Here is a 13,651-nt window from a genome sequence, read left to right on the forward strand (position 1 = left end):
TTTCCTGGTGTAAATTTATAAAATTGTATTCAGTGGAAAAGATGTTCATTCTGATAATTTAATTTTTCTTTAGTTGGCCTCTCCAGCAGTTTCAGGTACTACTTTCTGTGGTCGATGGTAGGATGTGGGGCATGTAACTTGCAACTTTTTAAACTTAGAAGATTTTGAGCTGGGAAGTGACATGACCTGGTTGACATTTTAAAAGATCACTGTGATGGCCATACATTGTAGAGAGGCAAAAATCAACCCAGAGAGCTCTAGTAGTTGGCAGGCAAATGCAGTGATCCAGGGGAGAGAGAATGGTGGCTTAGACGGTATTGCGCGTGCACGCGCACACGCACACACAAAAAAATGTAGTGGTTCTTGAATTTTAGTGTTTATAGAAACATTTTGAGAGTTTGTTTAAAATACATATTCCTGGACCCTACAAAATCTCAGATTTAGCAGATTTATTGGAGCTTTGGAGCTTGTGTTTTAATCCAGAACCCAAGGTAACTCAGAAGCTGGTTGTCTGAGGAACAAATTTTAAGGAACTCTGCTTTTAAAGGCTTTTAAAAGTTGCAGGTAGACTTTATACGTAAGCTGTTGTTCGTAGCCCAGTTTCCTTGTTACTTTCCTGCTATCTGTTAAGTTTTATGTAGATTTAGAAGTTGGTATACCAAAGATAGTCATCAGTGCTATGTGTGATCATTCTTGAAGGTAAATGTTAGCTTCATCTGGCTTATATCTAAATAGATCAGACTCTAGCTTTTATCTCTAAACCCTACTTTTTGTAGTGCTCTATTATTAGGGAAAAAGCTGTGTAATGTTATCTTACCTTGCTCAGAGCCAGCATTTTCAAGAGAACCTAAATAAGTTGAAAATAGAAAAAATGTTTTCATAACAATCAGATTTCTTAGATTGTACCAGTTTGGTTTCCACTTTTTTTTTGAACTTCTAAGTTATAAAGGCTAATGATGAAAATTTTATTTTTTTAAATTGTGCTTTAGGTGAAGGTTTACAGAGCAAATTAGTTTCTCATTAAACAACACAGATATTGTTTCGTGACATTGGTTGCTGACCTGATGACATGTCAGCACTCTCCTCTTCTCGACCTTGGGTTCCCCATTTCCATTTGTCCAGCTTTCCTGTCCCCTCCTGCCTTCTCATCCTTGCCGCTGGGTTGGTGTGCTCATTTATTCTCATACATATGATTGAGCTACGTATAGTATTGTTTGTGTTATGGGCCTGTCTAACCTTTGGCTGAAGGGTGAACCTCAGGAGTGACTTCAGTACTGAGCTAAACGGACATCTGGGGACCGTACTCTCAGAGTTTGTCCAGTATCTCTCAGACCAGTAAGTCTGGTCTTTTTTGTGAGTTAGAATTTTTTCTACATTTTTTTCCAGCTCTTTCTGGGACCCTGTGTTGTGATCGCTGGTTGAGCAGTCGGTTAATGATGAAAACTTTTAACTGCCTTAGAACCTAGAATAGGTGAAGAGTCTTCTGTTATTGCATCATATTTTTAAAAACCAGTAGTAAAACAATAACAACTATCAATGGGATATAGCAATATCTTAGCTATTATACAAAGAAAATTGTATAATCGTATTTTAAAAGAGCTGAAAGCATTCTGGGAAAAGTTTGAAAATAGAATGCTTCTCAGCTGTCCATCCTAACTTTTTGTATATGTCTTTATTATGCAATGGAATAAAGCCTTAATAAGAAAGAAGTGGGAATATTGGAACAGTTTCATCACTGATCAGTTTTTTAAAGTAAGAACTTTGAAATACAAATATGTCTGTATTAGCAGCTAACGTAACTTCTAGTGCTACTATAGATTTGATTTATTTTTATATAAAAGTAACCTGAGTAGCACTTTTTTGTTTTCTCTACAATATTTTTAATTGTCTTATAGAGTCCTTATGTGTAGTTATTTATCAGGTTGATTGGTTTTCTGTAGAACTTCTCAAGTGCATGGACTCTAACACTTTGAAGTTTATAATTTGAATTCTGTAGGTTCTTTAGCTCTTTGTTCCCAGGAACTTTTTAGAAAACATGATACAAACTATCCCTTACTAAAACTATATACCTTTGGAAAGTAGTTTGGTTAAACTTACTTTTTTTTTTTTTACGTGGACAAAATATGTAAAAATCAAAAATTGCTCTAATTCACCCCAATTTTTTTCTTAATGTTTTTGACGTATATGATGAGAAAGTAAACTGTTGAGATTTCTGTTACCGGAAAATAATTTTTCATTATAACTTTGAAATTTGTAGAAGTTGTAAAGAAGTAGATTTTTATCTCTTCATGGTATATTTGTAGTTTTTTTCCTTTTTAAAGGTAAACTAGCTGTCTTTTTCCTTGTTATAATGCTTAATGTTCTTTGAAACTCATGGTCAAATGATATTTATCCCTACGGTTAAATCAAAGTCCTGGTTAAATCAAAGACATTAGTTTGATGCCTTTATTCATTCAAAATGAAGCATGAGTAATAGCAATGAGTTCAATTTAAATGTATCTTAAACTAAGGTTTTCTAATACTAGATTTCAGGAGAAGAAAAAAATATTCTAGATGCTTTATTTTGTGTGTGGTTGGCCCTCCTAAATTATTTCATTGGTGCTTCCTACCAAGAATTTTTCATTGTGTTTGTGAAAATTACTTCTGACTAGATGTTTATTATATTATTTTACCATAAATATTAAATGTTGAAACCAGAAGTAATCAGTAAATATTTTGGGGGTGAAAAAAAAATGAATTAAAATAATTGAGCCTCTTATTTTAGTCAAAAGAAAATCACAGTAAGTAGGAAGGTAGCTATATTTGTCTTGTGACAGTTTTATTTAAATGATTTTATATATAAAGGCATTTATTTTAGTTTAAAGAGTTTGCTGAAAGTTTGGCACCGATTTGGGAAAAAAAGGAAGCAGTAAACTTTTGAGAAGGCTTCATTATAGGAAGTCCTTACAGTTTTTATTATTTGGAATTCCCAGTCATATGAAAATGAGTACTGCATTTATACTTTTAAAAGTAATTATTTTAAAGTATTGATTTTCTGTTTAGATAAGCCATCACAAAACTCAGAAAATGAACAAAATTCTGTTACCCTCGAAGTTCTGCTTGTAAAAGTTTGCCACAAAAAAAGAAAGGTAATGTATAAAATGATTGTAATATGTTAAGTGTAATATTTTCTAAATAGTTGAATGTGCTGATGCATATATATTTATTACATTTCAAAGCCAATTTTAAAAACTTTAAAGCTTAAGAATTATGTTGATAGTTGAATCATGAAACTGATAACCGCTTTTGCCAACCCCCAATATCTTCACTTTTTTCCTAGTCTGGCTAGGTCTTTGAACAAAATGTTCTCATATGGCTGTCTGGCAATGAAGGGAAGAAGCTATATTTTAGCATCTTACGCATGAATTAGGCTGCTTCCCTAACAGTTTAGTCTCTTAGCTTTTTCCTTAGCTACTATCCATTAAAGTTTTAGATAAGGGATAAAAGAGTTTTTCCCAAAAAATTTGTTGCCAGCATTATTAGCTATTAACTTACTAATGCGTTGCTTCAAAAATTTTATTTATAAGATTAAATCATTTTCCCATAGAAACAGGTGTTAAAATGGTTAAGTTTCCTAGACAATCCATCAAAGCCAACAGATACAATACTTTCAGTAGTCCCAAGTCCTTGGGTCTTTTAGAAGGAGTAGGAACTGGTGTGTATGGAGGCTCCTATTGGTGATGTTCTTCCCAAGTCATAATAAGGTGATTCGGGGTGAAAATTGCTGGAGCATTGATAGGGAGGGAGTGGGCTGCAGTAATAGGAGGCAGCAGTATAAAAAATAGCTATACATTAAAAAGAAGTCAGGAAATATGGCCCATTCCCACCCAACTCCCATACCCTTCAAGATACATTATTATGTAGAAAAAATACATAAACTAAATACAGTATGATCCTTTTTATGTTTTAAAAAATAATCTACCCAGTGTTGTCGAGCAGATTCCGACTCATAGCAACCCTATAGGACAGAGTAGAACTGCCCCATAGAATTTCCAAGGAGCGCCTGGCGCATTCAAACTTCCGACCCTTTGGTTAGCAGCCATAGCACTTAACCACTGTACCACTAGGGTTTCCAAGTAAAAAATAATATAGGCATAAACATTTGCTTGGAAGAACGTACACAACTGTTTGTAGTAATCTGTGGAGTGAAAGACCTATAAGATGAGTGAGACTTATACTTCTTTTTCTGTACTTTTTTGGAGAGTAGATTAAAAAAACAACAACAAAAAAATAAGCATGCATTCTTTTCTGTATACGTTATTTTTTTTAAAAAAAGCTACCATGAGCTATGAACTATATTCTCTTATTATAAGTCTTCTGCATCTTCAGTTCTTCTACTGTGCTCTTTCAGTGTAACTCTGGTTACATGATAAAATATTTTTCGTGAGATGATTGATATCCCTTCTGTTAAACATGTTTAAATATGTGAATTTACTGTTTTATAGTGTAGTCAACAGTGGGGTTATTCCAACAGTTTTTCATTTTTAATAGTCCCATCAGTTATTGTTAAAATAGAAAATTTAAGGGAAAACACGAATTTACATGAGATTAACATTTTAAGCATAGTTGTAAATATTTTTAGTATTATAAAACTATTTCAAATGACCATCAGTTTAATACTGGATATGTGGTGTCATTATTTTCATTATATTGGGAGAAAGCTCAATTGCTTTAATGTTTGGAATATAGTTGTACCAAATTTTCTTTTTGCTTCATGTAGTTATTTATTACACTTTTTAGAACTATTACTAGGATATGGACATTCTATTTAGTAATTATGGTCTATACCACGTTTCTTATAGCTATGATCAGAAGTTTTATTTTTAATTCTTAAAATTGCAGGCATACAAATAAATGTAATTTAATAATCTTTACCTTTGCAGGATGTAAGTTGTCCAATAAGGCAAGTTCCCACAGGTAAAAAGCAGGTGCCTTTGAATCCTGACCTCAATCAAACAAAACCTGGAAATTTCCCGTCCCTTGCAGTTTCCAGTAATGAATTTGAACCTAGTAACAGCCACATGGTGAAGTCTTACTCATTGCTATTTAGAGTGACTCGTCCGGGAAGAAGAGAGTTTAATGGAATGATTAATGGAGAAACCAATGAAAATATTGGTAATTTTAATTTTTACTAGATTTTGTCATCAGAGATTAAGGTTGATAAAAATGGATTGAATCAGTATTTCTTTTTGAGTTACTTAAAAACCTTCCTATCTACAGAAGAAAATGGTAAAGCGCTAGAAATACACTGTTTACATTCTGATACCATGGCCTTTATTTGCAAATCTCTTATAGTCTAATAAGATAATAATTTTATGGCAGATTGCCCTGCTCCTTAGACTATTGGCTGTTACACTGTTTTGGATATTTAATTTGTAAGGTTCTCATTGTTGTATGATGAAACTTACATTTCATGTCATAAAAATATATTGACTATTGAATGGAAAAGACATCTTTCAAGTACATCTCTTAGCAAACAATTTATCTTAACCCTCCCGAACATTTTATTGTGAAAAATTTCAAACATACAGAAAATTTGAAATAATTTTATAGTGAACACCTACATATCCACCACTTAGATTCTACACTTAACATTTTTTTAAAACTTTTTGTTGTGCTTTAAATGAAAATTTTCAAATCAAGTCAGTCTCTCACACAAAAACTTATATACACCTTGCTACATACTCCCAATTGTTCTTCCCCTAATGAGACAGCCCACTCCCTCCCTCCACTCTCTTTTTGTGTCCATTTCACCAGCTTCTAACCTCCACCACCCTCTCATCTCCCCTCCAGGCAGGAGATGCCAACATAGTCTCAAGTGTCCCCCTGATCCAAGAAGCTCACTCCTCACCAGCATCCCTCTCCAGCCCATTGTCCAGTTCAGTCCATGTCTGAAGAGTTGGCTTTGGGAATGGTTCCTGTCCTGGGCCAACAGAAGGTCTGGGGGCCATGACCACCAGGGTCCTTCCAGCCTCAGTCAGACCATTAAGCCTGGTCTTTTTATGAGAATTTGGGGTCTGCATCCCACTGCTCTCCTGTTCCCTCAGGGGTTCTCTGTTGTGTTCCCTGTCCGGGCAGTTATCGGTTGTAGCCAGGGACCATCTAGTTCTTCTGGTCTCAGGCTGATGTAGTCTGTGGTTTATGTGGCTCTTTCTGTCTCTCGGGTTCATAATTACCTTGTGTCTTTGGTGTTCATCGTTCTCTTTTAATCCAGGTGTGTTGAGACCAATTGATGCATCTTAGATGGCCGCTTGCTTGCCTTTAAGACCCCAAACGCCACTCTCCAAAGTGGGATGCAGAATGTTTTCTTAATAGATTTTATTATGCCAATTGACTTAGATGTCCCCTGACCGTGATCCCCAAGACCCTGCCCCTGCCACGCTGGCCTTCGAAGTGTTCAGTTTATTCAGGAAACTTCTTTGCTTTTGGTTTAATCCGGTTATGCTGACCTCCCCTGTATTGTGTGTTGTCTTTCCTGTCACCTAAAGTAGTTCTCACCTACTGTTTAATTATCGAATACTCCTCTCCCACCGTCCCTCCCTCCCCCGTCTCGTAACCATCAAAGAATATTTTCTTCTCTGTTTAAACTGTTTCTCAAGTTCTTACAATTGTAGTCTTATACAATATTTGTCCTTTTGCAACTGAGTAATTTCACTCAGCATAATGCTTTCCAGATTCCTCCATGTTATGAAATGTTTCACAGATTCCTCACTGTTCTTTATCGATGCGTGGTATTCCATTGTGTGAATATACCATAATTTATTTATCCATTCATCCATTGATGGGCACCTTGGTTGCTTCCATCTTTTTGCTATTGTAAACAGTGCTGCAGTGAACGTGGATGTGCATATATATCTGTTCGTGTAAAGGCTCTGATTTCTCGAGGATATATTCCAAGGAGGGGGATTGCTGAATCGTATGGTAGTTCTACTTCTAGCTTCTTAAGGAAGCACCGATCGATTTCCAAAGTGCTTGTGCCATTTTACATTCCTACCAGCAGTTACAGTTAACATTTTATTATACATATTTACCACATATCTATCCCTTTATCCATTCTTTTGTTCTTTCAGCAATTCTGAATTCATCTTTGAGGTAATCATTCACCAAACGTATAGGTACTGTACCAGGAATACAGAGATGATTAAACAGCAGTCTTATCCTCCAAGGGCTCACAGTCTAGCATAGAGAGATAGGCATGAAGTAAATAATTGCAGCAAAATGATGAGTAGTATAATTGAGGTATAAGTTCAGTGGAGAAGCACCTGATTCCATGAAGGCATCATGGAAAAAATAAGCTTTGAGTCTTGAAGCATCCTTTGAAGTCCTTGAGCGAGGAGGGGTTTGCCTAGCAAAGAAGATTATTCTAGACAGAAAATAGCATTTGCAAAAATGTGGGGTAAATATCAAAGAATCTCAAAAAGTAAGGATATATTAAAAAAAAGGAAAAAAAATCCTTTTTTTTTCCTAAGGATATATACATATGGTAAAAATACAAAAATTGAAAAGAGTATAGTCTGAATATTTCAACTTTAGTATAATCTGTGTCTCATTTGGAATAAATGTAGCATGTTTTTTGTTAAGGGACCATATAGCATAAATGAAATTTTTGCATGAATATTTGATTTATAAGAAATGTTTGTCAAATTCAGATGTCAACGAAGAACTTCCAGCTAGACGAAAACGAAATCGTGAAGATGGGGAAAAGACGTTTGTTGCGCAAATGACAGTATTTGATAAAAACAGGTAATGTTGGACAAGTGTGGTTCTCATAATGTTCTAGAAAGATTTTAATTCTGAAGCAGACTATTGGTGATATTAAATATTTCTCTGCCTTTGTTTCTCTTTAGTTTATGGGTGAAAAAACGACTTTGTAAATCCTGGACTTTTCTCTTTATCACATAAAGAGCAATACATGAATGGCTCAGTTCAGACTGTTTATTCAGCAAGTGTTTCTGAGTGTTAGGTCTTCCCCAGACACTGTTCTTAGACAGTGAGAAGGCAACAAAGTCCCTGCCTTCGTGAAGCTTAAATTCTAGTGGAGGAAACAGACACCACCCCAAAAGAATTATATCAATTTAGTGGAAATAAACACCACTCCCAAAATATTGTAACAACTTAGTGGTGAGTGCAGTGAAGAAAAAGAGCGTAACTGGTTACAGTTTTATGTAGAGAAAGCCCCTAAGAGAGGGTAATAGTTGAGCAGAGACTTGAATTAAGTGGGTCCCATGCAGATCTTGGAGTTATGTATTTACTAAAGTTAAGGAAGAATATTGGGTGTAATCATAATTGTGTGGCTACGTGTGCACTTGGCAGAGGGTAGCAGAGAACCTTTGGGTTTAGAATCATCTCTCTGCAGTTTCTATTTGATAACGAAGTGTCTTAGGACCAGTAAAACAAATTCTAGGAAGCAACTGCTCTCTTCTTTTTTGGCAGGATTGCGGGGGGGTGGAGATTAAACCTGTGGCATCCAGTGGTTTCTTGTCACAGGGTGCCCACTGACTGTCAGCATAGTTCAGTGTCAACCAGGTATGGGAGAAAGAGCCAAGAAAAACAAATAGGGCATACCTCCTATTTATTCTTTATAAAGTATTAGACGTTTAATGTAATCACTTATTAGCCACCAGGTAAAGAAGGGTGCAAGGCTATTAACAAGAAAGCAAAGATGATTAGAAATAATGACATGGACTTAATCTACCATGTCGTGAATTAGAGTATATCACTTAATGTTGGAGCCCTGGTGGCATAATGGTTAAGAGTGCGGCTGCCAACCAAAGGGTCACCAGTTCAAATCCACCAGCCGTTTCTTGGAAACCCTATGGGGCACTTCTACTCTGTCTTATAGAGTTGCTGTGAGTTGGAACCAACTCGATGGCACCTAACAACAACACTTAATGTTACTGGTAGAAACCAGTATAGAGTTTGTCTTTTAAAGTCAGAAATTTGAATGTGGATCAAAGATTTGAACGTAAACCAACAGAATGATAAAGTAATACAAGACAGTGGTCAGTACGGAAGGTAGTTGGGATGTGGCACACTGGGATCCATCAATATTGGTATATGTTCTGTTTTAGGCAAGATGGGAGTACATTATGTTATTTAAAAATTTTTTTTTTCCAGATATGTTAACATTCCTTGTACATATGAAATACTGCTTTTTAGTTAATGAAAAAAAATACCTAGAAACCATGGGAGACTTTTTCCCCATCTTTTTATTTTTAAAATTTCCAAACCTATAAATACGTTTAAAGAATAATACAGTGAACATGGCAAACAAGCATAACCTAGATTGATCAGTTGTTAACATTTTGCCACATTTGGTTTTTTGTGTGCTTTTTGTGTGTGTATGTATGAGCGAGTTTTTTTTTTTTTCCTCAAACCGTTTGAAAGTTAAGTTTTCTTCACTCCTAAACACGTTAGCACATATCTTCCAAGAACAAAGACATTCCCCTGCATAAACCACAGTACACTTGTTGTATTCAGGCAACTGAACATAATACAACAGATAAAATACTGTCCCCCCAATTGACCGTAATAATGTCTTTTATAAGCTCTTTCTCCTACTCCCCATCCGTGATTGAGAACTGTAGCTAGTTGTCATGTATCTGTCCGGATTCCTTCAATTTGAAACAATTATCCAGACTTTTTTTTTTTACCCTTTGTGATACTTATTTTTAGAACAGATAATTAGTTTTGCAGAATGGCTTTCAGTTTGGACTTGTATCATTGTTTCCTCATGATTAGATTCAGGTTAAACATTTTTGGCGGGAAACTCTGTGCACATCACTACAGACACAAGGTTTGATTACTTGGTTAAATTGGCGTTCACCACATTTCTCCATTGTAAAGGTACTTTTTTCCCTTTGTGATTAGTATGTAAATTTGGTAATACCTGAAATTGGGCAAATTTCTTTTTTCCCCAGTAGTCTTTCACCTAATGGTTATAGAATCCATTGAAGTTTCTTGCTTGAATAAATCATTATTACGGCATTTGCCAACTGGTAACTTCTGTCATTTCTTTCACATTTATTAAAGAAGAGCTTTTCTTTCCTCAACTTTTTTTTTTAGCATCAGCATGGATTAATGAAGTTTGTTTATTCATTCTGTTGTAATCCATTTTATGTTATTCATTTTGAGGCACAAGTTGTCCTAAATTTGGTCAGGAGGAGCCCTCTAAGGAGGCTCTTATGTCCTTTTGATTTTTTTTTTTTTAAGTATTTCCTTATTTTCTGAAATAGTAAAATATTCTAGGCTTACCTTTTCCTACCTCTGCTCTGCAATTGGCCATTTCTTCAAGGAATCCTCCTTCCTTTTAGTAGGTAGATGGTATTTATAAGTCAAGATCTTGAGACTAGATGTATGAAAACTGTTATCTATATTCTCAAAGAAGTTAAAAGTCTTCGTAAAGAATGATCAAAATTCAAAAGCCATATAGGAAAGTATTAAATCTTTAGCAAAAAAAAAAAAAACTTTCAAAAAGCAAAAGCCATCATAAAGAAAGTCAAAATAAAAATGACAAGTCAGGAGGAAATTATTTCAATTCCTGTTATAGACAGATGTCTTATCCTCTAATATAAAGAAATCATACCAATTAAAAAGGTAAAGGCGGCAACCCAATAGAAGAATGGATAAAGGATATACATAGAAAGTTTATACAAGAAAAGAAAGTATATATGCTTCTTAAACAAAAATAAACAAGGCATCTGAATTAAAGTCCACTGAGATACCATTTTTTCACTTATCAGATTGGCAGAGATCAAAAAGCTTGATAAAGCACTGTTGATGAGGCTGTGGGGAAAAAGTCCTCGTACATTATAGGTAGAGTAAGTTGGACTGTAGCTGTCAAATGTACAGCCATAAAATGGAATATTACATAAAAAAAAAAAAATTACATAGCCATGTAAAAAAATGAGAGAAGCTACTTTTTAACTTAGAAGCATATGAATGTATTACTTATTCAGATAAAACTCAGATTAGATTTTTGAAAGTTGAATGGCTTTGCTGAATATACTATGGTAGTAGACTAAATTCAAGTAGAACAACATAGAACAAAGACAAAAATTCTTAAGTCTCATAATCATTTGGTGTTAAGAATCAGACTTTGAAACAGACTGCCTGGATTCAGTTGCTAGTTTTGGCTGTTTACTGTGATAATAAAGCAAGTTACTGAACACCTCTGTGCCTCAGTTTCCTTCTCTGAAAAATAGCACCTAGTTTATGGAGTTGTTAGAAGATTAAATGAACTGCGAAGTGTTTAGAATAGTGCCTGGCACATAATAAACAATAAATGTTAGCTATTATATTACTACCTAACAGAATTTCTCTTACAACTGGTGAAAAGAAGCTTAGTGATTAATTATTGAGCATGGTTGAAGAATGGTATTTTGGGTGGTAGTGGTTACCAGCGCTTTTTTTTTTTTATAATTGTGTTTTAAGTGAAAGTTTACAAATCAAGTCAGTCTCTCGCACAAAAACTTATATACACTTTGCCACATATTCCTAATTACTCTTCCCCTGTTGAGACAGGCTGCTCCGTCCCTCCATTCTCTCTTTTCATGTCCATTTCGCCAGCTTCTAACCCCCTCTACCCTCTCATCTCCCCTCTGGGCAGGAGATGCCAACATAGTCTCAAGTGTCCACCTGATCCAAGAAGCTCCTCACCAGCATCCCTCTCCAACCCGTTGTCCAGTCCAATCCATGTCTGAAGAGTTAGTTTTGGGAACGGTTCCTGTCCTGGGCCAACAGAAGGTCTGGGGGCCATACCGCCAGGGTCCTTCTAGTCTCAGTCAGACCATTAAGTCTGGTCTTTTTATGAGAATTTGAGGTCTGCATCCCACTGCTCTCCTGCTCCCTCAGGGGTTCTCTGTTGTGTTCCCTGTCAGGGCAATCATTGGTTGTAGCCAGGCACCATCTGTTTCTTCTGGTCTCAGGCTGATGTAGTCTCTGGTTTATGTGGCCCTTTCTGTCCCTTGGGCTCGTAATTACCTTGTGTCCTTGGTGTTCTTCATTATCCTTTGATCCAGGTGGGTTGATACCAGTTGATGAATCTTAGATGGCCACTTGCTAGTGTTTAAGACCCCAGGTGCCACTCTCCAAAGTGGGATGTACAGTGTTGTCTTAATAGATTTTATTATGCCAATTGACTTAGATGTCCCCTGAAACTGTGGTACCCAAACCCCCACCCCTGCTATGCTGGCCTTTGAAACATTCAGTTTATTCAGGAAACTTTGCTTTTGGTTTAGTCTAGTTGTGCTGACCTCTCCTGTATTGTGTGTTGTCCTTCCCATCACCTAAAGTAGTTCTTATCTACTATCTAATTAGTGAATTCCCCTCTCCCACCCTCCCTCACTCCCCCCTCTCGTAACCATGAGGTTACCAGTATTAAGGCATAGAAAGAATTACATAAACTATATACAGTCATGTGCCGCATAACATCTGTTTGGGTAACATTCTACCACATATACGTCTGTGGTTCCGTAACAGTTATAAAAGTTCAGACACCCTGATCAGAGAACAGAACATAGCAGACGTAACTGGATATAGTAAACATAATAGCTTCCTGCACATAACACATGTGTCTCATGTATCTTGTATACAAAGCGATTCCACTGCCAGGCATATAATGGTACAGTACATATAAAAACCTACAATACTGTGTCTTGATAGTCATAATAAACACCGTGTTATTGGCCCTTATACGTACTGTACTGTACTTTCTGTAGTTATTTTAACATGAACTTTCCCTACTTAACAAGTAAAAAGTTTATCCTATAACAGTGTATGCTTTGACTCATAGGCAGCAGCATCCAATCTCATGTATCACGAGTCTCTTGAATGTTGTAGCGTTATCTCTGTTTAATTTTCTTTTGAAAATATTACTGTGATATGCATCATGGCTCCCAAACACAGCAAAACCAGCACTCGTGATAGCAGCTGCAAGAGGCAAAGAAGAAGTATCAATTTGGAAGTGAAACAAGGTTATTAAACAACATGAAGGTGGAAAATCACTGAATATTACTGCTCGCAATTTGGGCATGTTTGTACAGCGTCCAGATCACATAACATCCTATTTCTGAGAACTGTGGACGTTAAGTGACACATGACTGTATATACACACAAATATGTACACATACATTATAACTACTGTGAGTATGGATGTAAATTAATTGATTGGCCCGGTATTTAATTTATTCATTCCTGAAATATTTATTGAGCACCTATATGTGCCAGGGGCCCTTATATAATCTTACAGTTATCACAGTCATTATTATCGTCAATTAGTTTACTGGTCAAGTATAAGCAGTAAAGAATTCTAGTTCAAGCATTTACAATAGTTAACAGGCGTAATTCTTAGTGGTTTCCTAAGGCAAGTGGTGTAACACTCTTCTGCCATTTTTTGAAGTATAAAGCCTACACACGCTTTATAATTAACATTCAAGACAACCAGGTTTTGAGACTTTAGGCATATTATAGTTAAAATGTATAAAGTTTTCTGAGTAACTATAGTAATGAAGTAATTCTGTAGTAAATCAGTAAAATTGCTATTGTCAGCACTGGAGTATAGGCATATTTTAAAATCTTGTTGGATGTGTAAATTAGTTTACAAGTTTAACAA

At 35.7% G+C, this 13,651-nt stretch overlaps 1 protein-coding gene across 2 annotated transcripts in view; it reads left to right on the forward strand.

Moving 5' to 3' along the window:
• The window catches only part of SUZ12 (SUZ12 polycomb repressive complex 2 subunit), a 43,705-nt gene that overhangs the window by 18,766 nt on the left and 11,288 nt on the right, over nt 1-13,651 (forward strand). For both annotated transcript variants that reach the window (XM_049859660.1, XM_049859661.1), the window contains 3 exons: nt 3,043-3,128; nt 4,923-5,154; nt 7,689-7,782. In XM_049859660.1, the coding sequence (XP_049715617.1) occupies nt 3,043-3,128; nt 4,923-5,154; nt 7,689-7,782 (412 nt within the window). The remainder of the gene's footprint in view (nt 1-3,042; nt 3,129-4,922; nt 5,155-7,688; nt 7,783-13,651) is intronic.

Source organism: Elephas maximus, chromosome 19, assembly GCF_024166365.1.
Source record: "Elephas maximus indicus isolate mEleMax1 chromosome 19, mEleMax1 primary haplotype, whole genome shotgun sequence".
NCBI classification, from domain to species: Eukaryota; Metazoa; Chordata; class Mammalia; order Proboscidea; family Elephantidae; genus Elephas; species Elephas maximus.